The sequence below is a fragment of the Protopterus annectens genome, chromosome 10.part0 (genome assembly GCF_019279795.1).
Source record: "Protopterus annectens isolate FY-2018-M chromosome 10.part0, PAN1.0, whole genome shotgun sequence".
NCBI classification, from domain to species: domain Eukaryota; kingdom Metazoa; phylum Chordata; order Ceratodontiformes; family Protopteridae; genus Protopterus; species Protopterus annectens.
This window is the reverse complement of record NC_056744.1, coordinates 304,846,661-304,872,980: the sequence shown is the minus strand read 5'-3', so window position 1 is coordinate 304,872,980 and position 26,320 is coordinate 304,846,661. Positions and strand designations below refer to the sequence as shown.

The window sequence follows — 26,320 nt, the reverse complement described above, 5'->3', positions numbered from 1 at the left end:
CTGTTTTTTTTTTATACTTGCGTCCTTTCGGGGATGTGCGCATGCGCCAAAGCACCCTTCCATTAGTTTTCGCGCCTACAGATGCATTCGCGGCAAAGAAGAGCTGACTTGCGTCATTTAGCTGGCGTCAAGTCGCCAAAGCAACCTTCCGTTAGTTTTAGCCGATAGATGCATTTGCAAAGAAGAGCTGAAGGAAGACAAATGGACCATCGCCGAAGAAAAGTTGAGAGAGAGAGGGATTTGTCTTTTTTACAGACTACTACCATCTCCTGACTGCAGTAACAGGTAAGCTAAGTGTTGTTACACATTTTAAGTGTTCTTTTTTTCATGAGCTGGAAAAGCAGTATTACTGAAGTGGCAACTGTTGTGAGCTTTCTTTAACCGACGGTTAAATCAAGGCCAAATGTTTATTCCTTAGATTGAAACTGTGATGTGATGTCTTAGCTCTGAATATGTCAGTAAAGTCAGCATGCATTTTCTGATGAGTTTATTTAAACTTTTAGATTCAATCTAAAATTTAGATTAGAAGCTCTTGAACAGTCAGACCACATCTAAATCATCTGATGCACAGTTTTCTTTTTCAGCAGTTTTTAAGGCTCTTCAGTAGTCAGATGTTCAGTGTGTGTGTAGAATAGATTATTGTGTACTGTAGATGCACTCAGTAAAGCTGGAGGATCTCTAACTTCAGCAGGAATGTTATAAAATGGCTGATTTCATTATGGGATGACTGGAACCTTTTCAGCTGCTTACATTTTGATGCAATGATAACAGGAAGCTGGCACTCCAGTGTAGGAATCTAAACCCTGGCTTGTTTTCTGCACGTACACCTTGATCACTAACTGCTGCAGTGATAGCAGGAAGAGTGCACGCAAGTGAAGGGCTATAAACTCTTGGCTTGTTTTCTGTAGTGTAGGCCCACCTTGATCACTAACTGTTGCAGGGATAACAAGAAGCATGCACTCCTGTGTAGGACTCTAAACTCCTGGCTTGTTTTCTGTACATTCACCTTGATCACTAACTGCTGCAGTGATAGCAGGAAGCAGGCACTCCAGTGTAGGACTTGGCTTGTTTTCTCTAGGTTGACCTTGATTACTAACTATTGCAGTGATAATAAGAAGCATGTACTCTAATGATGGTCTTTAAACCCTTTGGTTTGCTTTCTTTATGTTCACCTTGAATACGAAATGTTGCAGTGATAACAGGAAGTATGCACTCCAGTGACTTGGCTTGTTTTCTGTAGGTTCACCTTGATTATTAGGTGTTGCAGTGATAACAGGAAGTGTGCACTCCAGTGAAGGGGGTTGGCTTGTTTTCGCAGGTTCACCTTGGATCACTAACTGCTAGAATCGGATTAAGGAAACTTGAATGTTATGTTGCATCATGCAATTAAACTGTTCATAGTGTGTGTGTGTGTGTGTGTGTGTGTGTGTGTGTGTGTGTGTGTGTGTGTGTGTGTGTGTGTGTGTAAGTTTAATGGAATTATCTTCTAGTAACTAGAAAAAAAACTAGAATCTAGTAATTCCGCTTTACAAGAAGATAAAACTTGTGTATGTGTTTTACAGCTGGAGATACTAACTAAAATACATTTCGTATCTGAGGGTCATAATGTATTCTGAGAAATTAGCAGTACTAGAATCTAGTTGAAACATTCCATTGAAATTCTCAAACAATTTTAATCTATGACCTCTCCCACACATTATCTTATGTTAGGTAAACAGCATTGGATAATGGTGGGAATTATTGAAGCATATCAGGCTTTTATTTGAGATCTCTTATATTTTCCTGGGCTTCAAATACGAGAGGACAAAATTATGTAAGCACATTCTCATTCAATTTTGTAATCTAATCAGTACTGCACTGGGTGTTTTACTGTTTTCACAGAACTACTTTGAGTTACTATTGTGCACTGGTGAAATAGGTTACATATGTGGGCTTCACTAGTCTTATGCTTGTTGCTGTTTCTTTTCAGAAATTGTATGATGAGTGAGGGTAATTTCTGTGAAATAGTTACACATTTATATATTGGTTACAGGTGTCTAAGCCAAGATTACATGTTAGCTGTGCTGTGCATACCATAACACACAAACACACACACCTTTCATCTGGTTCATATGAGGTTATTAGGCTAACGTTCCTAGAGACCTTAGACGCCTAGCCATAGTTATCCCGAGTTGCTCCAATTATCAGTGGTTAGGTGAATGAAATCTGCAGAGGTAAAGATCTATGGTAGTTAATACCAACTTCCTCTGTGCAGGAGGGACATGAGCACCTTCCCAGGAGTGAATCTGTGGTCACACATCCATTGTTCTAGGTTGCGCTTCAAGAGGGTCAGGAGGGGCTCTGTTTCATGTGAATTGAAGCCTGTTCCAGAGAAGTGGCAGTCCCCAGGAGATGTGTCTATCACTTCGGCATGACCTGTTTATGTCAGAGGATAGGTTAGGATCCCTGAAGTAAGTGACCCTCCTGCAGTTTGATTTATGAATGTATAGCTGCAAGCATTTCCATCAGAGGTGGGTCAGAGACTGCCCTCTAAGCCAGGCACAGATCACCCCTTAGCAACCTGTAAGAGACAAAATATAGTGACAGGGCTTTCAGTCTTTCAGTGTAAGACTTGTTTTTTGTACCCTGTAATTTCTTGGTGAGAAACCTCCGTGGTCTCTCCAATTGTTGCAGGTGTCTGGTGAGGTACATGCAAGAGGGAGCGTTGTACTCAATTATTGGTCTACTGAGGGATGAGTATAATGGAATTATAACATCCTTAGATCTAGATGTGATGGTTTTACTTATAAGGCCTGCAACATAGGATTTCTTTACTACTGTGTACATGTGGTGGTCAAATTTCAGGTTACTATCAACCTGAGTACTGGATCATGTACCACTGGGTCTATACTTAGGGGGTGCTGTCTTTAATGTAATTAGCAGGGATATCAGCTTTCAAACATGGATTAATAATGCATTCTTTTGTATTTAGCTTTAATCCGTGGCTTTGGCACCAGTCATTTGTCTGTGTTAACCCTGCCTGCGAATATATTAATATCATTGGGGGACTCAATGATTGCTTCCAGTTGCAATCATTAGCAAACTTGGTCACCCACAGGCCCAAGTTTGCCTGAACTTCTGAGAAATAAATTCAAAATAGTAAGGGCACAGAACCCTGTGGTATGCCGCTTGTGACTGTTACTTTGCTAGAGGTGAAGCCACCCACTTTGACAGTATGTGTCCTCTCGGTGAGTCAGTTGTCTATCCATCTGGTAATGTAGGAGTTAATTCTCAGTTAGGAGAGTTTCTCTATAATACCTAAGTGCGGATTGTGTCATATGCTTTGGCTAGGTCAAGATAGGTGATATACACTTTCTTTCCTTTGTACAGTGCCTTGGTGACTTTCTCGAATAATCAACCATGTTTAGCAGGCATGATCCATTTTTAATGAATCTGAACTGGGTTGGGTCCAGAGTTTGGAGATTACCTATGTCCTTTTAAAATGATTCTTTCCATGGCTTTGCAGATGAGGCTAGTCAAGCTTAAGGGCTTATAATTTCAGGGTAGGTTGATGGTCCCCTTTGTGCAGAGGGATTACTGTTGCTGTCCTCTATTCCACAGGAATATAGCTGTGGTTAAACAGGAATCCAAGTGGGTCTGCTAGGTCATGTTTAAAGTTGTTCAAAAGGCAACCTGGGATTTTGCCTGTTCCCACTGATGCCATGTTTTTGGCTCTGGAAAGCGTTGAGAAGACATGCTCTCTTGAGCTAATAGGCTGAGGAATAGTTGCAGGTATACTTTGAGGATGATTGCTGGGGACAATGGGGTGAAATTTGCTCCAAATCTGTCAGATAGCATTTGGCTATTACCTCCACTTGAGTATAGGTGGTGCCATCCACAACCAGTTCAGTGCAGATATTGCCAGTATACTGGCCGACAGATTTAGTGCCAACTTTACACCCGTCAAAGGACCAATCACAATACCAGTAGATTGCCAGACACCCAGTATTACTGCCGCACAGGTTGAAACAGCACTGTCAAAGTCCAAGAATACAGCTTCTATGGGACCTGACAATATCCCTGGTTGCATTCTACATGAACTGCAGAGTGAACTGGTACCTCACCTGTGTGCCCTGTTCAATCACAGCCTCAATTCAGGCTTTGTCCCTACCGAATGGCGCACTGCTACAGTTATCCCTCTCCACAAAGGAGGAGCGACTACAGACCCTGGGAACTATCGCCCCATTAACCTGATGAGTCTGATATGCAAAGCTATGGAACTAATAAACAAGGATATAGGGACAGTGCAGCAAGAAACTCAGGCTGGTGGAAAGAGAAACAGTAAAATGTATTGCCTGACACTTCAGTTAGTAATTCTGAGTTTCTCTTTCCACCAGCCTGTCTTACTGGATGTGTTTGACCTTTTTAGTTGTTTATTGTAGTGTAAAATGGGTATTAGTTAAAAGGGAGGGATTACTGAAGTTTACTAGTGAGATGTTCTGTACTGCGCTGTGTGAAATGCAACTGTATATGTATTTTCAAAGCACATGAAAAAGTGAATGCATGAATGAAATAAAATGTGTGCATCTACAGAAGACTTTTAATAAACCAGTCCTGGATGTTTTGCAGTGCTCGATTTGCTGCATAGTTTTGTACACTTTTAAATGAAAATTATTTTCGTTCATGCTTGTAGTTAAGTTGGTTGTTTGGCTAGATTTTCATCATCTTGCAACTCGTACCAGGCTGGAAACACAGGCCATTGTAACTGCACAGCACATCTGATTATTTTATTTAGAATTGCCCTATGAGCTTTGTGTGAAGGAAGTAGTTGTTATGCTCTGCTTTGTGAACTTTGAGGGAGCAGAAAGTTTTTTGCTTGATAGATTATTCCTTTTCTTAACAGCTACATCTTTGGCTTAATTTGATTCAGTCATTTTTATTTGATGGCCCCTAACGTATTCAACAAACCAGTTTTGTGAACTGTAATATATTGAACTATGCTGACTAATTTGTAAAAGTACTTGTTAATATGCACATTCTGAATAATTCATTACAACCAGCATATTACTGACCTCTGATTGCTCGTGTCATTCTTGACTGCTGTAACTGTGCTTCTTTAAATGCTTTGAAATTGTTAGGTCTCACTAATACCTCCTTCTCTTGCTAGCCAAAGGAAAATACAGTCACATTTTCTAGTCTTTCTTCCTGCTTACTCCCTTGTTCAACTTATATATTTAAAGAACTTTTTAAATAAGTCATAAGCAGTATGTGTTGTCTGTTAGATGAGGAATAGATTGCTAAGCAATATTTCAGTTATACTGTTCCATTGGTTATTCCTCAGTGCTGTCTATAGGCAAAATATCTCAAAAGAAAGGGGTGTTTAAATCTCTAGTCTAGTAAGTCCATCAAACTAATATGAAACAGAGGTCAATATGTTATTGATTGTGGCCTTTTCCAATAGGTGTCTGTCTGTTAACTGACTACGTAAGCTAGTCTGTGAACATCTCAATGCATTTGTGCTTGAAGTGTTTGAAGCATTCCTGAATTTCACAATTGCCTGTTGCAATTACAGAAGTAAGCATGTGTTACTCATGAGTGCAAATTGCATACAAAACAAGTCACTATGACAAAAATATTTAAGTGCAATACTTTTGAAAGATAAAATATTTTAGCATGGGCATATATTTGACTGATTATATAAAGCTGAAAGGCCTCGGTTGAAGCCAAATTTTAAAACTGATCCAGCTCATTCCTGAAACCGTGAATGCTTGATTAGCGGCATAATGGTTTCTTTAATGCGAAATTACAGATGCTTATAATGATACTACAGACAGCAGTGCAAAAGCAAGAAATATTGCCAGTGCCATATTTCAGGAACAGATTCAAAGCTAAAAATGTGACTTTCCAAGGGGTGCTCAGTTTGAGAATACCACTGATGACCCTTCTTTCCTCTTCAGACCAGCCTGACCAGACAGCTGTGCAAAAGCAAGAAATATTGCCAGTGCCATATTTCAGGCGCAGATTCCAAAGCTGTGCCTTTCCAAAGAGGTGCTCAGTTTGAGAATACCACTGATGAACCTTCTTTCCTCTTCAGACCAGCCTGACCAGACAGCAGTGCAAAAGCAAGAAATGTTGCCAGTGCCATATTTCAGGGCAGATTCCAAAGCTAGAAATGTGCCTTTCCAAAGAGGTGCTCAGTTTGAGAATACCACTGATGAACCTTCTTTCCTCTTCAGACCAGCCTGACCAGACAGCAGTGCAAAAGAAAGAAATATTGCCAGTGCCATATTTCAGGGACAGATTCACAAGCTAGAAATGTGCTTTTCCAAAGGGTGCTCAGTTTGAGAATACCACTGATGAACCTTCTTTTATCTTCAGACCAGCCTGACCAGACAGCAGTGCAAAAGCAAGAAATATTGCCAGAGCCATATTTCAGGAACAGATTCCAAAGCTAAAATGTGCCTTTCCAAAGAAGTGCTCAGTTTGGGAATACCACTGGTGAACCTTCTTTTATCTTCAGACCAGCCTGACCAGACAGCAGTGCAAAAGCAAGAAATATTGCCAGTGCCCTATTTCAGGGACAGATTCCAGAGCTAAAAATGTGTCTTTCCAAAGGGGTGCTCAGTTTGACAATACCACTGAAGAACCTTCTTTCATCTTCAGACCAGCCTGACCAGATGTAGCATGTCTTGAATAATTTCAGGGACAGATTCAAAAGGTAGAAACAGAAGAATAGATGAGCGCTTTGGACAACATATGTGCATTAAGGACATGATGGAAGACATGGAAACCAGCAAAATCACAGGTATGATCTCATGCAAATTGAAAGGTTTGTACCTGTTAATTTTTTTTACAAATAAACTAAGATGTTAGATTTAACTGTTTTTTTTAATAATTAGAATGAGATATTGAATTTTAGGGCAAATATTATGCATTTATTAATTTATTTATTCAAATTTACCTACTGGGCCGACATTGTATTAGTCCGCATATACCTGTGGTGTTTTGCTGTCTAGTTTATGACCCAGCGGTTTTTGTTTGCTCTTCAGTTTATGTGAGAGACCTTTTTTTTTTTTTTTTTTTTTTTTTTTTTTTTTTTTTTTTTTTTGGTCCTCACATTCCGTTTGCCCCCAGACCATGTCTGTTGACTCAATGCGGCCCTTGCAACTGAAAAGGTTGGACACCCCTGGTCTAGAGCCTCCAGACACCATGTAAATGGTGGGGAAGAGAGGAGTGGATTTCTTAGCTTCCTTCATTTCCATGGCTGACCCCACAGTTGAAGCTATGTGGAATGTGAAATGTGCCTTCCCTTCTAATTCAACAGAGGGATCACAAAGGTACTCACACTAAGTTTGTGTGTGCAGTAAATACTTTTAGTCTTCTGACACATGTGAAAAGTACACAGTAAAGGTGGTACATGCTGGTAGATACCCCGCCCAAGTCTGGTGCAGACATCCTATCAAAGTCCCTTTAAGTGAACTCTCACAAAACTACCTCTGCTACCTGAAGAACTGAAACAGTTCCTAAACTTTGCAGCCCAAGGCAGTAACTTCTCAATAAAGGCTAAAGAGATGAAGTTTTGTCCAAAATATCCACACTGCGAGACTGAATGATTCAAGGGACTGCCATTCAGCAGCAATCAGGCTGTGAGAACATACTGTGGCCAAATGAGGGCACAAAACATAATGGGAAGTACCCCCAGAATGGGAGCCAAGGCCACCCCTTTCCAGACCTCAAGCTACATCCTGAAACAGGGGAGCAAGGCAAGACAAAATTCCTGCTACTGGAGGGCAAGCCCTGTCCTCTATAATCTCAGAAACTGTACAAGCCATATGCTTCTAGAAGAAAGAGCCCCATACAGATCTTTAAAAGCACCAAGATAACAGCTCAATAGACACAAGGCAAAGACACAGGAACCTTCTAGCTAATCACACAATACAACACCTTCCATAGGTTTTCCAGTAGTCAGGAGGGCATATTACTTTAGTCGTAAAGGACAAAGTACATGTTAGCACAAGAAATTACTAGTGAAACCAATTACCAAGCTGTGAACTGTACAAACAGTAATAAAAATAAAGGCAAGGGGGAAACTATACTAAGGTAAACAGCTTACATACAATGTCATTAGCACGTCATCAGTTATGCACCTACCCTCAAGTGTAGGCAGAACGTTTGAAAAAAGATGAACTGTCATTGGTGAACAGAATACCAAGTCTCTAGACTCCTCAAGAAGAACAGTCAGTACAATATTACTATTCGATACTGTAAACTGTTCAGATCCTGTACGTCTGGAGTTAGGGGACGGAACTTTATTTATGGACCTTCAACTTGCACCTGCAGAATTGGAACTGCGTAATTCTGCATCAGGACTGGTGATATTTGAGAATAAATATGCATAACTGATTTAAGTCATTACATATTTTCTAATTATAGCCATCTTCTAATACTTGTAAATGGGAGCAGAAAGTACTGAGAGACACGATTAGCAGATAAAAATCACCACGATATTAATAACAAAATGACAAAAAGTTGGTGTTTAAACCAAACACCACTTAACTGCTTTCAACAGAAAAGAGGTCAATAGTAACCAAAGTTGGACTTCAAACAAATTCTGCCAAGTGTTTTTTTCCCCTCCTTTTCCCTGAATCAAAACATTCTATCTTGTAAACAACTTAAAAGCAGAAACAAATGCAAGTAAGAAAAGGTTACCAGATTTTGGCACTGCATGGATTCAGCATATACAGGTCCATATTTTCAATCAGAATGGCTGATGTGCTCTATAAAAAAAAGTAAACAAATATAACAAGCTTAATCATGGCCTGGTATGATGCAAACAGCAGAAATAAATTGCCTTAAACAATACGCCTAATTGTGTGCATCCACCTCATTAAAAGATCTGCAGGCTGGAGTACAAGACATGTCCATAGCTACCTGTCTCAAATAAACATCAGACAACACTAACTGTTCACGGTGCCCTTTCTTTCACTATTCCTAAGCTTACATAAATAAAAACTCGTACAGCAAGGAAAAGCAAACTACTTTTTCAAGAGATGACGTGAGATATCATGACAATTTTGTTTAGAGAAGACAGATCCACCTAGTATAGAAAACAAGGTTCAGCAAAGTTAGAAAACAGACAAGTACTGTGAAAAGCTCCTTAACACAAATTATCTGCTGGAAGAGGAATGAAAATTATTTTTGCTCTTGTATGGTTGAAGTACATTTATGTAAATTGCACTTACCCAGAACAGCTGAGGTTTTAGTACCACACTGATGCGTAGCCATTAAACTATATGGGTTGTGCCTTGACCTAAACTAACCAGCTACCAAACGCTCTAGCTCTCACCTACAAATTCACTGATTGGTCAGCCTTGAGGATAGAAAATCAGTAGTCCAAGCAGAAAATCTTCAGGACTTTCTTGCCTTAAAGGGGCAATCCCAAAGTCTTTTTTGTTTCGATTCTGGTCTTTGCTTACGTTTTCAGTCTGGCTTTCTCAGCATGTCCCAGCTTTGGCTGCGGGGGTTGGGAGAGGAGTGCTTACACAAAGTTTCAATGGTCTTAGTCAAATTCCATCTAAAACTGCAGTTGTACTAACAACTCCTCTTAGTCATTTCATTAGTTTCACCTGTGCTTTCTATCCTCCGAGAAAAGCAGCCTTTCAGAAATGTTATTACCTCACTTGCTACTACCTTGCAGGAAAGCATATGAGCAGTGCAAAGCTAAAACATTTAAGAGTTTTCTGTTAACATCAAGAAACTTCCTGTCACAATGGAGGCTGTACAGTACAACAACCTATGACAGTCACACATACTAATTCTAAGACTGCTTTACTAAGGTGTAAGGGGAATATGTCAAGAAACTTCCTGTCACAATGGAGGCTGTACAGTACAACAACCTATGACAGTCACACATACTAATTCTAAGATTGCTTTACTAAGGTGTAAGGGGAATATGTCAAGAAACTTCCTGTCACAATGGAGGCTGTACAGTACAACAACCTAGGACAGTCATACATACTAATTCTAAGATTGCTTTACTAAGGTGTAAGGGGAATATGTCAAGAAACTTCCTGTCACAATGGAGGCTGTACAGTACAACAACCTAGGACAGTCATACATACTAATTCTAAGATTGCTTTACTAAGGTGTAAGGGGAATATGTCAAGAAACTTCCTGTCACAATGGAGGCTGTACAGTACAACAACCTATGACAGTCATACATACTAATTCTAAGATTGCTTTACTAAGGTGTAAGGGGAATATGTCAAGAAACTTCCTGTCACAATGGAGGCTGTACAGTACAATAACATATGACAGTCATACATACTAATTCTAAGATTGCTTTACTGAGGGGTAAGGGGAATATGTGAAGAAACTTCCTGTCACAATGGAGGCTGTACAGTACAACAACCTATGACAGTCACACATACTAATTCTAAGATTGCTTTACTGAGGGGTAAGGGGAATATGTTAAGAAACTTCCTGTCACAATGGAGGCTGTACAGTATAACAACCTATGACAGTCATACATTCTAATTCTAAGATTGCTTTACTGAGGGGTAAGGGGAATAATGTGAAGACTGCCAAGATTTAGTATGAATTGACTAAACTGTACTCTTTTTGACTACATTCTTCACAGTTACGCTAGTCAGAATAAACGAAATAGAGCTGTACAATTAAGACAAGCTTTTTCACAAGTTCATAAATAGGAAATACAGCATCTTTCCTAACCAGCCCACCACAAACACACACAAATTTAATAACCTTATTGTTTCCTAGTGATTGGGGACTGAAAGCTTTGACAGGAACCGAATACTCAATTATGTTCACACAACAAAATGCTGGAATATAAGAACTATAGAGAAAAACACTTTATAAAAAGGCAAAGCTTTCCAATACAAACATGAATAAAAGCAATATGCTTTAAATAGGAGCCAAAAAAATCACATGACTGCAGCCAAAATCATGTGACACCCATACAATCTCAAAATTCATATATAAACACAATTTATAACAAAAATTATAACAAAACGTATACATAAATAAACATCAGTAGACATATAAATCAGGAAAAAAGCTCCAAATACAGTACAGTACAAGTGAGGATTTCATTTACATCTATTACTAAAATTCACATCTTGTTTTCAGGACTATGTATAAGGACATAACAGACTTATGTCAGTGTGTAGTAGACAGAGTTAAACATTTCTGCATAAAGTAAACTGAAACCAGGAGTAGGGATGATGACGACGTGCAAAGTGGGTGGTGACAACTGGAAGGTATCAGGACAAGTTTCTTTTGGTCAAAATTTTAGGTTCTGGTATTGTCCCTTTAACGTTAAAATATAGCGTACTCGCACTGAAGTAAACAAACAAGAAATAACCCTACACACTACTAGGATGGTGGTAGGATGGAGCTACTATACGTACCTTTCCTCAGAACTGAATGTCCCAGTCAGATCCCAGACTCAGGACAGCTGTAGAAGTCCTCTGTCATCCAAGGAGGGACAGTTTTTTGAAAGAAGGGGGGAAAGGAAGGAGGGAAGGAATACTGCAACATGGAAGAGAAGGACATCTACGGTTATAGTAAGATTTTACACAACTATTCTATGTCCTTCTATTCTCATGTTGCAGTATTCCAAACCCTTGGGTGAGTGTCAAAGCTCAAAGGGAAGAAGAGGGGGGAAGGGCCTGGAACGGTTTTTCTAGAAATCCATGAAGGATTGCCCTGGGAAATCCCACTGTAGCTCTAGAAATGTGATCCAATCTATAAAATTTGGTAAAAATACGGACAGAAATCCATGTAGCTGCCTCTAGAATGGAAGCAGTGTCCAGTCCATTGAAGAAGGCTCCAGAAGCCGCCATAGCCCTAGTAGAGTGAGCCTTTATTTTGGATTTTAGATTTTTTCCCATGGTACATGTAGCAGAAGGTAATGGCCCTGGAAATCCAGGCAGAGAGAGCCTGTTTTGTCACTGCTTTTCCCAGAGCCCTGGGATGAAAGGAGACAACCGGTCTGATTTTTAATTAACATGGTTTTGTCAAGATAAAATCTAAGCAGTCTGAACATCAATGGAATGGAAGACTCTCACTGTCGTTCTGGGGATGTGGGAAGAAGGTGGGCAGGTGAAAACCTTAGTTTAAGGATAGCTCATTGACCACTTTGGGCATGAAGGAGGGACTTGGTCTTAAGGGTCACCCTTATCCTTGTGGAAGGTGAGAAAAGGTGGCATTGCCAGGCCCATGTCAGGGCTACCAGAAGTACAGTTTTCCAAGTAGAGTGCTTCAGAGAAGCTATAGATGCTGGTTCAAAGGGGGCAACCATGAGCTTCTCTAATAACATAACTCAGGTCCCATGGGGGTGGAACCAGTTTCCTGTTGGGGGGCCTGAGATGCAGTACTCCCTTTAAGAATAACTTTGCAGGTAGAATAGATGCTAAAGGGGGATCAAGAGGCAGACAAGCTGAAATTGCAGCAAGGTGGGCCTTAACAGAGGAATATGCCAAACCTGTATGCAAGACTTCAAATAGATACAACAGTACCAAAGGAATTTCACCTTGAAAAGGGTCTAGCTGTCTTTGTAGACACCACATGGAGAATCTTTCCACTTAGAGAAGATCTCCTGGTATTAGGTTTCCTGCCCTCCTACAGAACTGTAAGCATGTCGTCTGTGTAAAGATGTCTCTGAGGGATCAAAATTCTATCACCCACACAGTAAGGTTCAGAGACTCTAGGTTGGGATGGATTAGGGATCCCTTGTCCTGTATGAGAAGGTCCACACTAAGGTAACGTGTGAGGATTGCCCCTGGCTAAATGCAGAAGGAGGACGAACCAACGCTGTCTTGGCCAAAAGGGAGTCACCAACAAGATTTTTGGTTTGTCCTGCTGGATTTTCAGTAGGACTTTTTGAACAAGTGAGAAGGGGGGGGGAATGCATAGAGAAACATCCCCTTCCATGAGACTGAAAAAGCCTCCACTGCCCTCACCAGGGGAATGGGTAGCCTGGTGCAAGATAATGGAAGCTCAGAGTGGAGGCAAACCGATCTGTCTGTGGTGTACCCCACTTGTGGACTATGTCCAGGAACACATCCCTGTGAAGCATCCATTCATGGGATTGTGACACGGGCCTACTCAATGTGTCTGCCTGAGTGTTCTGGGCTGAAGGGATGCATACTGCCTGCAGAAAGAATCCCTGCTAGGTCTCCAGCCCCCATACTAGGAGTGCAAGTCTGCACAGCAAGTAATATTTTGTCCCCCCCCCTGCTTGTTCACATACCACAGAACTGTAGTGTTGTGTGTGAACAGTTTTAGGGTACACTGCTTTGGAGTATGTTTGAAAGCTTTCAGAGCAAATAAGATTGCTCTCATTTCCCTGACATTGATATGCTCCCACTTGAAGGAGTCTGACCAAGTACTCTGTACCCTGAGGTTGCCATTGGCAGCTCCCCAACCCAGATCTGAGGCATCTGTGTACATCTCCTTAACTGGGGGGACAGCTTGTAAGGGAAGCCCTGGGTTGAGTGTCACTTGGTGCAACCACCAAAGGATTTCTTTCCTGGGACATGGAAGGAAAGGGATGTTGTACTCTAGGAGGAGGGTGTTGTGTCCAGATAGACCTTGGGTACCACTGCAATTTTCTCATGATGAATCTTGCCAATGGCAGCATTGGGACAGTGGATGCCATACGGCCCAGTAGTCTAAGGTATTGCCTGGCTGTCACGGTAGTGGTGTGGAGGACAGAGAGCAGGTACTCCTTTAGGTTTTCCACCCTTTGAGGTAGAAGGAATGCCCTCATGACGTCCATCTTTATTCTGCACCTGAGGAAACTTGGTCTTGTGAGGGCTTTAGATTGGACTTGGGGTAACTGAGGTTGAATCCCAGTGCTTGAATGACTGATAACTGCAACTGGCATTGTAGGGACCTGGAACATTCTGACTGAATCAGGTCATCATCCAGGTATAGGAAGATTTGAATCCCTTGGGTCCTGCAGTAGGCAATCGCTTGAATACCCTTGGTGTGGCAGAGTGTCCAAACGGAGAGGCAGAGAACTGAAAGTGTGAGGAACCCACAGAAAAATGTAAACATCTCCTGTAGTCTGTCCTGATGGGGCTATATAGGCAAGCCATACTTCATCTCCAAAGTGGCTAGGAATCCCTGAGGCATTACAAAGGGAGAGAGGGTCTGGTGGGGTAAGCATAAGAAAGGTGGGTACTTGTAGGAAAAGACCAAGGTGGGAGAGATCCAGGATCGGTCTCCATGGTCCATCCTTCCTTAAGACTAACAGTCTTGAGTAAAATCCCCTTCCCTTTTCCTGCCAGGGGGACAGGCTGTATTGTCCTTTGAACAAGCAGACTGTCTACAACTGGCTAGACAAGACCCACCTGTCTGAGGTAATGCTTTTCCAAACTGGAAGACAGTGAGAGGGGAGAATTGGGCAGCAGAGGCAGGTGTCCTGAAACTGAGGTTTCTGGGCAGGGGTCTGAGCAGTTCTGGAAGGAGTCTGTTGCTTACTGGTGCTCTTTCTGCCCCTGGAAAGTAGGGAACTAGGTATTGGAGGAGCAGTTCCTATGAACTTTGGGTACAGGAGATACAAACAAGTGCTTTAAATCCTGCAGCTCCTTCCTCTTTTGTCAAAGCGCTTTGAATAAGTTGGCCACTTTTGTGCCAAAAAGGGGAGAGTTACACAGGGGTGCGTCCATAAGTCTGGCCCTAATGTCAGGCAAAGGCTGTAATCTTAGCCAAAAACATCTTCTCAGGACTGAAGCAGATGCAGCAGATTTGGCAGAAGCTTCTGCAGCATCAAAACTGCATCTAAATGAAGACAGGGAAAGGAAGCTAGAAATGTGTGCCTTAGGAGGAGAATCACAGATGTCCAATAACAGCTTGGTGGCCTGGGCCAAAAGGGCTAGGGCATACTTTGACATGTGTGTATAGTAATTCACTGCCCTGAAGGCCAAAGTAGCAGAAGTATATGCTATTTTGCCAATATGCTCCATGGCCTTGCTGTCCTTGTCTGTGGGAAGGACACATGGGGAAGGAAGCAGTTTGGAAAGCTTAGCAGAGACAGACACTGCCAGGGTCTGCAACTGGGCATCCAATCAGAAATTTGGCCCCCTCGGGGACCTTAAAGAACCTGTTCTGCCTTCGAGGGGCAGGGGGGTTGTGAATAAGGGTTCACAGAAGCTACATTGAAAGCATCCAAGAAAGCAGGCAAGACAGGTGGAATAGCAGAAGGAGCAGGTGTGTCCATTTGCAGGCGTTCACAGCATCTTATTTGGACCTCTGACATCTCGGAGGAATCCCACTTAAAGAACTCTCTCACTTTAGAGATGGTCTCACCAAAGGTTGATATCCTCACCTGGAGAGTCTGTCTCAGCAGAGTCCTCCTCTGGGGAAGCATAACCAAGGGGAGATGGCATCTGAAACACACAGGAAAGTAAGTCCTCTGAAAAGGAGTCAGAGGAATCCTTAATCTTCAGGTTGAGGGATGTCTTCAACCTGCAGTCTTGGACTTATAAGTGGAGGGGCAACTGGTGGAGAGGCAGGCGCAGCAGGCCTTAGGACCATAAACATATTAAACTGAGAAGGCTTGCCAGTCTGGCTCGCTTTCTGCAGGAGGTGAAACATGCTTGGACTTTCCTTTTCAGGGAAGGGCTAGAGGGCATAAGATCTAAGGGAGGGCCTAGGTAAGCTTTGGAACCGTGGAAAATCCTGTCTGAGCAGCCGGAACAAGCAGAGGTTCCCATAGTCAGCGGCCGATGTCTGTAAAACCTCCAAGGATGTACCTTCTGCTCTAGGTTCTGTGGCCTCCTGAATAGCACCCACTATACCAATTTTGGCAGATTCCAAATGTTACTCCAGGCTAGCTTCAGCCACAGAAGGGACATCTGATGAGGAGGTGCAGCAGCAGCAGCATCAGGCCTAGAAACTTTGGCCTTCTTTTAAAGTGACTGAATGGATGGTCCTTCCATAGCTAGCGCTAAGAGTTTGAGATTCCAAATGTTACTCCAGGCTAGCTTCAGCCACAGAAGGGACATCTGATGAGGAGGTGCAGCAGCAGCATCAGGCCTAGAAACTTTGGCCTTCTTTTTAAGTGACTGAATGGATGGTCCCTTCCATAGCTAGCGCTAAGAGTTTGAGATGCTGGTTTTCCAAGTGAGTGCTGAGGGCATGGAGATGGCTGCAGAGAGTCTTAGTGATGGTCTGACAGATCGTGCAGATTTTATGGTTGTGAGTAGGCCCTAAACAGAAAAGGTAGAGCTCATGGCAATCCTTATGAGGAATCTGACATCCACACCTGCACTTTCTTTTCCTGGATGACATGAACCTAAATAGGCATGCAGTGACGCAAAAGAAAAAAAATGGCCCCAACAGGGTACTCATCTTTAAAAGAGTAGATCCGACGGTAGGGACGGCAGGAATAGCGGACGTTCGACTAGCGGCAGAGAAGTTTTGAGGAAAGGCACTTGCAGATGTCACTTTTATAGCCCAAGCTCCCTCAGCCAACATCAGATGTCCCGCAATGACTAGAAGCTTTTGTATACTGGCCAGATGTTCGGCGTTCGGGTAGTAAGCCGAGGATAACCCAAGGTTCTGGAATACTGCAACATGACAATACAAGGACATATGCATTGTACAGGTATATATAGAGGACCATGTAGCTGTCTCTAGAAAGCGTGAAAGTACCACCTCTTTTCAATATGCCATCAAAAAGGATAAGGCCTTCAGAGTGTTCCTTAACACTGTCTGGAACTGGTTTATTGTGGTGAGTATAACTAAAAGCAACAACAGAGGACATCCAACTGGAAATACTGTTTGGCACAGGCCACCCATTCCTAGTTCCAACATAATGATTAGCTGATTGGCTGTTCTACAGGACTGTCATCTCAACATACCTGAGCTGCCTATGCATGTCCAGTTGTGGAAGTTGAACTTACCACAACAGATGATGTTCTTTTGATCACTGCTGCAGTACTCTTGGCTATATGGGTTATGTCCTGCCAAGGATACCACAGCTGACCAGATCCCAAAGTTCAGGGCACCTTCCACATGCCCAAACTGTAAAGCAGCAAGAGCTAAGCTGACTAAAACAAAGTTTGGGAGCAAAGCCCCTCAGACCTTTCTAGCCAGCAGACAGACAGGGAGGTGGAGCCCCGAATGGATAATGCTCCGAAAAACAAAAATTATATGTCTAAACCCTGGCATAAAAAAAAAAAAAAAAAAAAAGAACTTGGGGAGGGAGGAAGGGGCGGGCTACTGCAACAGTGATCATCTTAGCATCTACTGATATGGTAGGTTCAACTTACACAACCATACTACATTCATCATATTCATCACTGCTGCAGTAGCCTTAGCTACATCAGTAGATTACCATAGCTAACTACATTTGTGAAGTCAAAGGAGAAAAGTCCAGGAGTCCCTGGAGAATGATCCTAGCAAAGCTTGATCGGGACCTACACAACTGTACTATGTTCTTCATGCTTCACTGTTGAAGTCATTACATTCGGGTAGATTCCCAAAGCTATGGTTGGGAGGATAAGTTTATATAGCATTAGGGCCAGCTATAAGGCCCTGCAAGATAGCAGTGGCAAAGCCAGCTCTGGATTTAGAGAAAATTGACAAATGATAATGCTTGGTGAAAATATGTACACTACTCCAGGTAGCAGCTTCTAGGATATCCCTGGTAGGAACACCTCTGAGAAAGGCTATAGAAGCAGATGCAGCCCTGGTGGAGAGAGATCTGATCCCCTGGGGGATAGGTTTTCCATGGTGCTTATAGCAGAAATGAATGCAATGGCTTATCCATTTAGAAATGGTTTGTTTTGAAATAGCCTTCCCCTCTGCCCCTGCAGCAAATGCTACCAGCAGTTGTTCCGATTTTCTTTGGGGTTTAGTCCCAAACTACTTAGACTTCCTCCAACTCACCACTGCACACAGACTTGTACATCACCCAACTAAGTGTCCAGCGCAAACTAATATCCTCCCCCATTACACCCCCAATAGAACTCTCAGATCAGAACATCAAAACCGAATTGTTATCCCCAAACCCAAAAGTACAGCAGGCCAACTTCTCCTCGCTGTCTCTCTAGGCAAAAAATGGAATTCCCTTCCTCCCTCTCAAAGAACCATCCCAAACTTAGAAAACTTCAAAACTCAGCTTACCAAACACCTGGCCACAAAATGGAAATGCAATTGCCACCATCCAACCTAATCTTCCTTAGTGCATTCCCCTGGGGTTTTTTTCGACTCTGGTTCCTAATCCCTCAACAACTCTCCTTCAGCTGTGCTCCTGGGGGGTTTCCCCCCTCAGGTTCCTAAGACCTCAATAACTCTCCTTCAGCTATGCTCCCACGAGCATTTTCTAAGCTCTCCCTTCTCGATTAGCTATCAATAACTATCAATACAATAACAATAGCTATCGATACCCTCAATAACTCTCCTTCAGCTATGCTCCCACGAGCATTTCCTAAGCTCTCCCTTCTCCATTAGCTATCAATAACTATCAATACAATAACAATAGCTATCGATACCCTCAATAACTCTCCTTCAGCTATGCTCCCACGAGCATTTTCTAAGCTCTCCCTTCTCCATTAGCTATCAATAACTATCAATACAATAACAATAGCTATCGATACCCTCAATAACTCTCCTTCAGCTATGCTCCCACGAGCATTTCCTAAGCTCTCCCTTCTCCATTAGCTATCAATAACTATCAATACAATAGCAATAGCTATCGATAACCTTAATAACTCCTTCAGCTATGCTCCCACGAGCACTTTCTAAGCTCTCCTTTCTCTATTAACAATCAATAACTATCAATACAATAGCTATCGATAAAATCAATAACTCTCCTTCAGCTATGCTCCCACGAGCATTTTCTAAGCTCTCCCTTCTCCATTAGCTATCAATAACTATCAATACAATAACAATAGCTATCGATAACCTCAATAACTCTCCTTCAGCTATGCTCCCACGAGCATTTTCTAAGCTCTCCCTTCTCCATTAGCTATCAATAACTATCAATACAATAACAATAGCTATCGATACCCTCAATAACTCACCTTCAGCTATGCTCCCACGAGCATTTTCTAAGCTCTCCCTTCTCCATTAGCTATCAATAACTATCAATACAATAACAATAGCTATCAATAACCTCATTAGCTCTCCTTCAGCTATGCTCCCACGTACATTTTCTAAGCTCTCCCTTCTCCATTAGCTATCAATGACTATCAATACAATAGCAATAGCTATCGATAACCTTAACTCCTTCAGCTATGCTCCCACGAGCATTTTCTAAGCTCTCCTTTCTCTATTAACTATCAATAACTATCAATACAATAGCTATCGATAAAATCAATAACTCTCCTTCAGCTATGTTCCCACGAGTATTTTCTATGCTCTCCCTTCTCCATTAGCTATCAATAACTATCAATACAATAACAATAGCCATCAATAACCTCATTAGCTCTCCTTCAGCTATGCTCCCACGTACATTTTCTAAGCTCTCCCTTCTCCATTAGCTATCAATAACTATCAGTACAATAACAATAGCTATCGATACCCTCAATAACTCTCCTTCAGCTATGCTCCCACATACATTTTCTAAGCTCTCCCTTCTCCATTAGCTATCAATAACTATCAATACAATAACAATAGCTATCGATACCCTCAATAACTCTTTCAGCTATGCTCCCACGAGCATTTTCTAAGCTCTCCCTTCTCCATTAGCTGCTTATTTCTTGTGGTTCAACATTGTAACATTGTAACTATTGCATGCAGCTTTCCATTAGTAATTTCTTTTCTGAAATTGTGCATGTGTAGTGTATCCTCATTTTACTTAAAAGTATGTATATAAAACATCTTCTCACCTAATATCCGATTGTGCACACTAAAGAAAATGTGTAAACAATAAGTCCACACTCAGTGCTTTTCTGTTTATTATGCATATTTTTTCAAGGTATTGTAAGTGTTTCCATATTATGCAAGACTGACATCCGTGTATTTCTGTACCTTATCTGTATTATGTGTATCTTGGAGCTTTTTTCCCCGGGCCTCCACTGAAAACGGGTCTCTCTGACCCAGTGCACTTCCCCGGTAATCAAACTGGAAATAAATAAATAGAATCTAAGTTGTCTGTGCACATCCAAGGAATGCAGAATCCGTTCCCCTTTGTTCTGTGGATTGGGAAAAAAGGTTGGCAAATGAATGGACTGATTTAGAGCCACACTGAATACCACCTTGGGCATCAAGGATGGATTGGTCCTGAGTGACACCTTGCCCGCATGAAAGATGATGAAAGGCTCCACTGGGCCTGTACTTCAGATATCCTTCTCGCTGAAGTGATTGCCAAAAGGAAAGCTGATTTCCAAGAAAGAAATTTTAAGTCTGCAGTAGCAGCTGGCTCGAAAGGAGGGTTTCTCCAGTACAAAATTAAGGTCCCAGGCAGAGGTTGGAGCTCTCCTGGGTGGTCTCAAATGTTTGGCCCCTCTGAGGTACTGCTTGAGCAGGGGATGAGAGAAGAGGGGAGGTTCCGTGTTATAATTAGCTGAAATGGCTGAGGCGTGGATTTTAATGGAGGAAAAAGACAGGCCCTTGTAAAGCATCTCAGTTAGGTATTGTAAAATCTGAGGTAAATTGGGCGCTGCTGTGCTCATCCTTTAAGATTGGTTCCAGGCACAGAATCTTTTCCATTTTTCAGCATAAGATTTTCTAGTACTAGGCCTCCTTGCCTCTAACATGACATCCATCACAGGTTTGCTGCGGGATGATAAGGGTGAATTTAAGTGATTAGCCAGGCTGCAAGGTTCAATGGTGGAAGCTGAGGGTGCAGAATTTGGTTCTCCTGCTTAGACAGCAGGGAAGGGGTCTGAGGCAGGTGCCATGGAGATAACTGCGACACACTGCGCAAGAGGGGTTACACCAGTGTTGGTGCGGCCAGTCTGGAGCAATCAAGATCATCCTTGGTTTATCCTGTTTGACTTTTAGTAGAACTTTGGAGAGCAGAGGCAGCGGGGGGGGGGGTGTAAACTGATAGGTTTTCCAGCTAAAGGACAGAGCATCCACTTTCCAGGCTTGTTTGTGGGGAGTCCTTGTGTAAAAACTTGTCCAACTGGTAGTTCTGAGGGGAGGCAAATAGATCTATGTCTGGGCTCCCCCATTCGCTTGTCAAGATGGTGAAAATCCTTTGCTCCAGTTTCCACTCATGTGGGTCCATGAGGTTTCTGCTTAGTCCGTCTGCCAGTGTATTTAATTTTCCTGGCAGGAATTGAGCTTGAAGGTGCACTTGGTAGCTCAAGGCTGTGTCGACAACAAAAAACTTTCAAAAACAAAAAATTGTTAAAACTGGAAACAAATAGAGCCGACAGCGATGAAAAGATATTCCAAACTGTTTTAATGTAAGCGTTTTCGGCTCGGACCTTTCCAAGCCTTCAGACAAAACAGTAAATTACAAGCAACAATCATTTAAATATCAGCATCAATTAAAACCTTAATTTTTTATGTTTTATTATATTTTATATATATATATTTAATAAATTGCTTAGGGCATTCATTATGTAATTTAATGTTTACATGTAATATTATAATTAACTTTAATTTTATTATTTTTTTTTTTGTAAAATTCTCTTTATTGCAATTTTTGCAGTAAATAGAAACATCAATGAACATCAAAGAAAATACAGCAAGTAAATCAGATTACAAAACCATTACACAAAATATCACACAGGACAAAAACACAAAATCTAAAACTATATACAGACTCTACTTTGCCCATGAACTTGTTATATAAGATATACACAGTATGGTGTAAAAGGAAATCATTTAAGTATATGATCAGACAGAATGCCCCAAAATTCCTTGATAACAGGCTTATGGCTTGATATTGTGGAATAGGTATTTGTGAGCCTTGAGGTGTTTAATAGCTATGCGTTTAAAACCCTCCCAAGAGAGAGAGTGTCTATTTTTCCAATTTAGGGAAATGTAATATTTAACCAGCATAAAAATAGGAATCAGTACCTTACATTTCCTTTCAGATAGACCCGGAGGTGCGATATGCAGAATAGTAAATTCCCATGAGAGGGTAGATTTTTCATAGCCAACTTTCTCAAGTATCACTCTCAAGGCACACCAGAGCTTATTCAATATTAAATTAGATTGTAACCCCACTATGTATATGGAGCAAATTTGAATTTTAGTGGACTTTGAGTTGCCACTTTGTATATGTCTGAGATCAAGTCAAATGAAGGCATATTTTTAAAGCATTTTTGCTTTAAGGATTAATTAAGGTTTTAATTGATGCTGATATTTAAATGATTATTGCTTGTAATTTACTGTTTTGTCTGATGAAGGCTTGGAAAGGTCCGAGCCTAAAGCGCTTACATTAAAACAGTTTGGAATATCTTTTCATCGCTGTCGGCTCCATTTGTTTCCAGTTTTAACAGTTTTTAGCTCAAGGCTGTGTGCCACAATGCCATGGCTAGTATGCAGAGGGGGTAGGAATGTGTACCCCCCTGCTTATATACCACATAACCGTAGTGTTGTCCATCTTTACCATTAGTTGTCCTGGAAGAATGTAGTCCTTGAAGGCTGTCAGAGAATTCTATACAGCTAACATTTCTTTTTGATTGATATGTAGGTGCATTTGACTTAGGTTCCATTTGCCCTGAATGCACTTCCCTGGCAGGTGAGCCCCCCCATGCATAGACTGATGCATCTGTTAGGGTTTGGGCGGCAGGGGGGCAGTGTGAATTGTAGTCCCTTGTTTTGGTGGCAGGCCTCTGCCCACTAGAGGAACTCTAGGCGTAGGGCAAGGTATGATAGTAATCAATGTTTCTAGGCTGTGAGAATGTTGACTTCATAGGCTTTTTAGATACCACTGTAGTTTCCTCATATGCAGTCTTGCAAACGGAATTAGAAGAATGCAGGAGGCCATGAACCCCATGGCTTGCAGTATTTGTCTTGCAGATAGCAGGGGTTTTGTGGCCACTTGTCTGAAACATGTTACCAATTGAATTTGCTTTTCTGGCGCGAGGTAAGCCATCTGGGAAGTTGTATTCAAACTTGCTCCCAGGAATGTAATTTGTTGACAGGGTACCAATTGTGATTTCTTTTAGTTTATGGTGTACCCAGGACAAGTTAGAACCCTTTTTACAAGCACCAGATGATTCAAAAGTATGCCCTGGCTTTCTGCCTGAATTAGACAATCGTCCAGGTATAGGTATAGTTGGATACTTCTTTGCCTGCAAAATGCAATTACTGGAGCCAGGCACTTTGTGAATATCCTGGACACAGTAGACAAGCCAAAGGGCAGTGCAGAGAACTGACAATGTATGTAGCCTGTTTTGAAGAGTAGGTATCTTCTGCAAGATTCCCTGATAGGGATATGCAGGTATGCTTCTTTTAAATCTACTGTTGCCAACCAGGCGTCTTTGCCTAGCATAGGAAGTAATTGGTGAAGAGTCAGCATTTTAAATTTTGGAATCTCCAGAAAGGTGTTTAGAGTAGACAGGTCCAGGATTGGACGCCATGATTTGTCTTTTCTGGGTAGCAGAAAAAGTCTGGAGTAGAAACCTTGTCCCTTTCCCTCTTCTGGTACCAGTTGAATAGCCCCCATGCTTAAGAGGGAAAGTACTTGTTTTTGAGCCTCTGCTCACTGATTTGGGGGCAGGTCTGGCCACCCATCTGGTGTTGGCAACATGTGGAAATGAAATCTGTATCCTGGGACACTATTTAAAATCCATTTGTCCTGGGTTACAAGTTCCCAGTTCTTTGCATGAAGAGCAATCTTTCCCCTCAAAGGGGCGGTCAAAAGATAAGTGCTTAGGAAATTTAAAAGACAGTCATTGAAACTGTTTACCATAGGGGGGTGTCTTGTTATTCCCAGATTTGGAAGTGGAGGTCCCCCACTGTTTAGTTCCGAGTCCCCTTGGACTGAAACCTGGGGTTTTTGCTGTGTCTGGGTTTGGCTTGAGAAGACCTGGAAGGGACAAGAAAGGACCAATTCTTAGTAGGCCAGTGCCTACTAAATCTAGGAGGTTGCACTTGTAAAAAATCTTTAACAGTTTGCACTGATTTAGCTTTATCTTCCATCTTTTTAAAAACTTCTTCAGCCTTGTTGCCAAACAGGCGGTCCTGATTTAAAGGAGCATCCAACAATTTAGCTTTAACATGATCAGGCAAAGATTGCTCCTTAAGCCAAGCAAGTCTTCTAAACACAGACCCAGTAACAGCAGTCCTGCAAGAGGCCTCTAAAGAATCAAAACCACATTGCAAAGTATGTTTTCCAACTTGTTAAGCAGAATGCATCAAGTCCTGTAAATCTTTATTTTCCACACAGTCAGGAATCAACATAATTTTCTGTTTAAGTAGTCCAATGACATGTTGCTGATATTTTAACATATGAAATTGGCAGTTTAAAGCTCCGATTGCCAAGGCTGCTGAAGTGTAAACCTTTTTTATAGGTTCATAGGTTGGTACTAGGCTATTAGCCCTAGGGCCTATACAAGCCTAGCCATAACAATTCCCTGGCTATTTCTTCCCACACTATTTACTTCCCTGGACCCCTGTCTAGCAGGGTGACTGATGTGATCCCTGGGGTGAATTTCCTTTCTCCCATCGAGTCATCAAGGTTCCTTTTGAAGAGGGCCAAAGAGGTGCTCTGCTTGACATGTATGGGCAGTTTATTCCAGAGTTGGGGGAGTCTCTGGGTCAGGAACCTATCCCTCCAGCATGTTTTGTTTATTGTGATGACAAGGTTGAGATCCCTGGAGCGTGTGGCTCTGAGGGATTGGGATTTCTTTAAGTGTAGCATGTCCAACAGCTCTGGGTTTGACATGGCTTTGTATGTTAAGTAGAGATCGCCTCGGAGTAGATATGCGACAAGAGTATAGATGGAGTTTAAGGCGGTTAGCATAGGGCATCTGCTTTAGGCCTGTGATTCTTTTAGCGAGGTATTTCTGCGGCCTTTCCAGTTGTTGCAGATGTCTTAAGAGGTACATACCATAGGTTCATAGCTTAGGTTCATAGCTTAACACTGGACTAACTGCTTTTGAAAGCCATTTTTTTAAGCCTAGCCAGTTACCCCGTGTGAGAATCAAACCCTGCACCTTGCGTCTATAAAGTAAGTACCTTAACCATTATGTCACCCTTCCACTAGCTGGGGCGTTGTATTCTATAATGGGTCTAATGAGGGATGAGTACAGTGGGACAATGACCTCCTTTTTTCTGGATGAAAAGCCCTTAGTGGTGAGGTGTGCCACATAGAAATATTTCCTGACTGTTGTGGCGATGTGGTTATTGAAGGTGAGATACTGTCCACCTGTGTCCCCAAGTCTCTTATCACACTTTTGGTGTTTAGTGTACTGCCACCTATGTGGTAATTCACAGGTACATGTTTTTTCCTAAAGGGGATAACCATACATTTCTAAGCATTGAGCTTGAGCCCATGGCTCTGGCACCAAGCATCTGTTTCTGTAAGGCCCTTTTGTAGAGTATCGACATAATTTAAGGATTCAATAATGGCTCCCAGTTTGCAGTCATCTGCGAACTTTTAGCCAGAGTCCCTTAGTGTTGGCCTGTACTTCAGAGAAGTAGATGCCAAACAAGAGAGGTCCCAGGATTGAACCCTGAGGTACTCCACTTGTCTGCAGGTTGAATTGGAGTCAGCTACTTTTACAGTGTGGGTTCTGTCAGTAAGCCAGTTGGCAACCCATCGAGTGACGTAGGGATTAATGCCCACCTTAGTAAGTTTATCTATGATTCCAGAGTGGGGGATGGTGTCAAAGGCCTTGGCGAGCTCCAGATAGGCTGTGTGGACTACCTTACCCTCGTCCACAGCTCTAGAGACAGACTCGAAGAAGTCAATCAGGCTCAGGTGACAAGATCGGCCCTTCACTAACCCAAACTGGGTGGGGTCTAGTGTTTTAAGGTTGCCAACGTCTTTGTTTATAAGTTCCATGATAATACATTCCATGGCCTTGCAGATCAGGCTTGTCAGACTGATGGGGCGGTAGTTCCTGGGATTCAAGGTGGATCCCCCCTTGTGGAGTGGGATAACTGTAGCTGTGCGCCACTCAGTGGACACAAAGCCTGAGGTGAGGGTATGATTAAACAAGACACTTAGGTGATGTGCCAGTTCATGTAGTATACAGCCCGGGATGTCATCTGGTCCCATGGATGCTGTATTCTTAGCTTTGGAGAGTGTGTTTTTTTACCTGTGTGGTCGTTATTACCAGAATTTGGTAATCTTCCGGTATTGAGATGGGCCATTTAGGGGGTGAGAGGGGGTTGAAGTTGGCATTGAATCGATCTGCCAGGATATTGGCAATATCCCTGGGATCACTATATT

At 42.1% G+C, this 26,320-nt stretch overlaps 1 protein-coding gene across 1 annotated transcript in view; it reads right to left on the bottom strand.

Moving 5' to 3' along the window:
- Positions 1 to 26,320, bottom strand: part of SUCO (SUN domain containing ossification factor) — a 1,178,094-nt gene that overhangs the window by 1,003,832 nt on the left and 147,942 nt on the right. Inside the window, exon 4 of the mRNA XM_044086746.1 lies at positions 8,689 to 8,756. Coding sequence (XP_043942681.1) covers positions 8,689 to 8,756 — 68 coding nt within the window. The remainder of the gene's footprint in view (positions 1 to 8,688; positions 8,757 to 26,320) is intronic.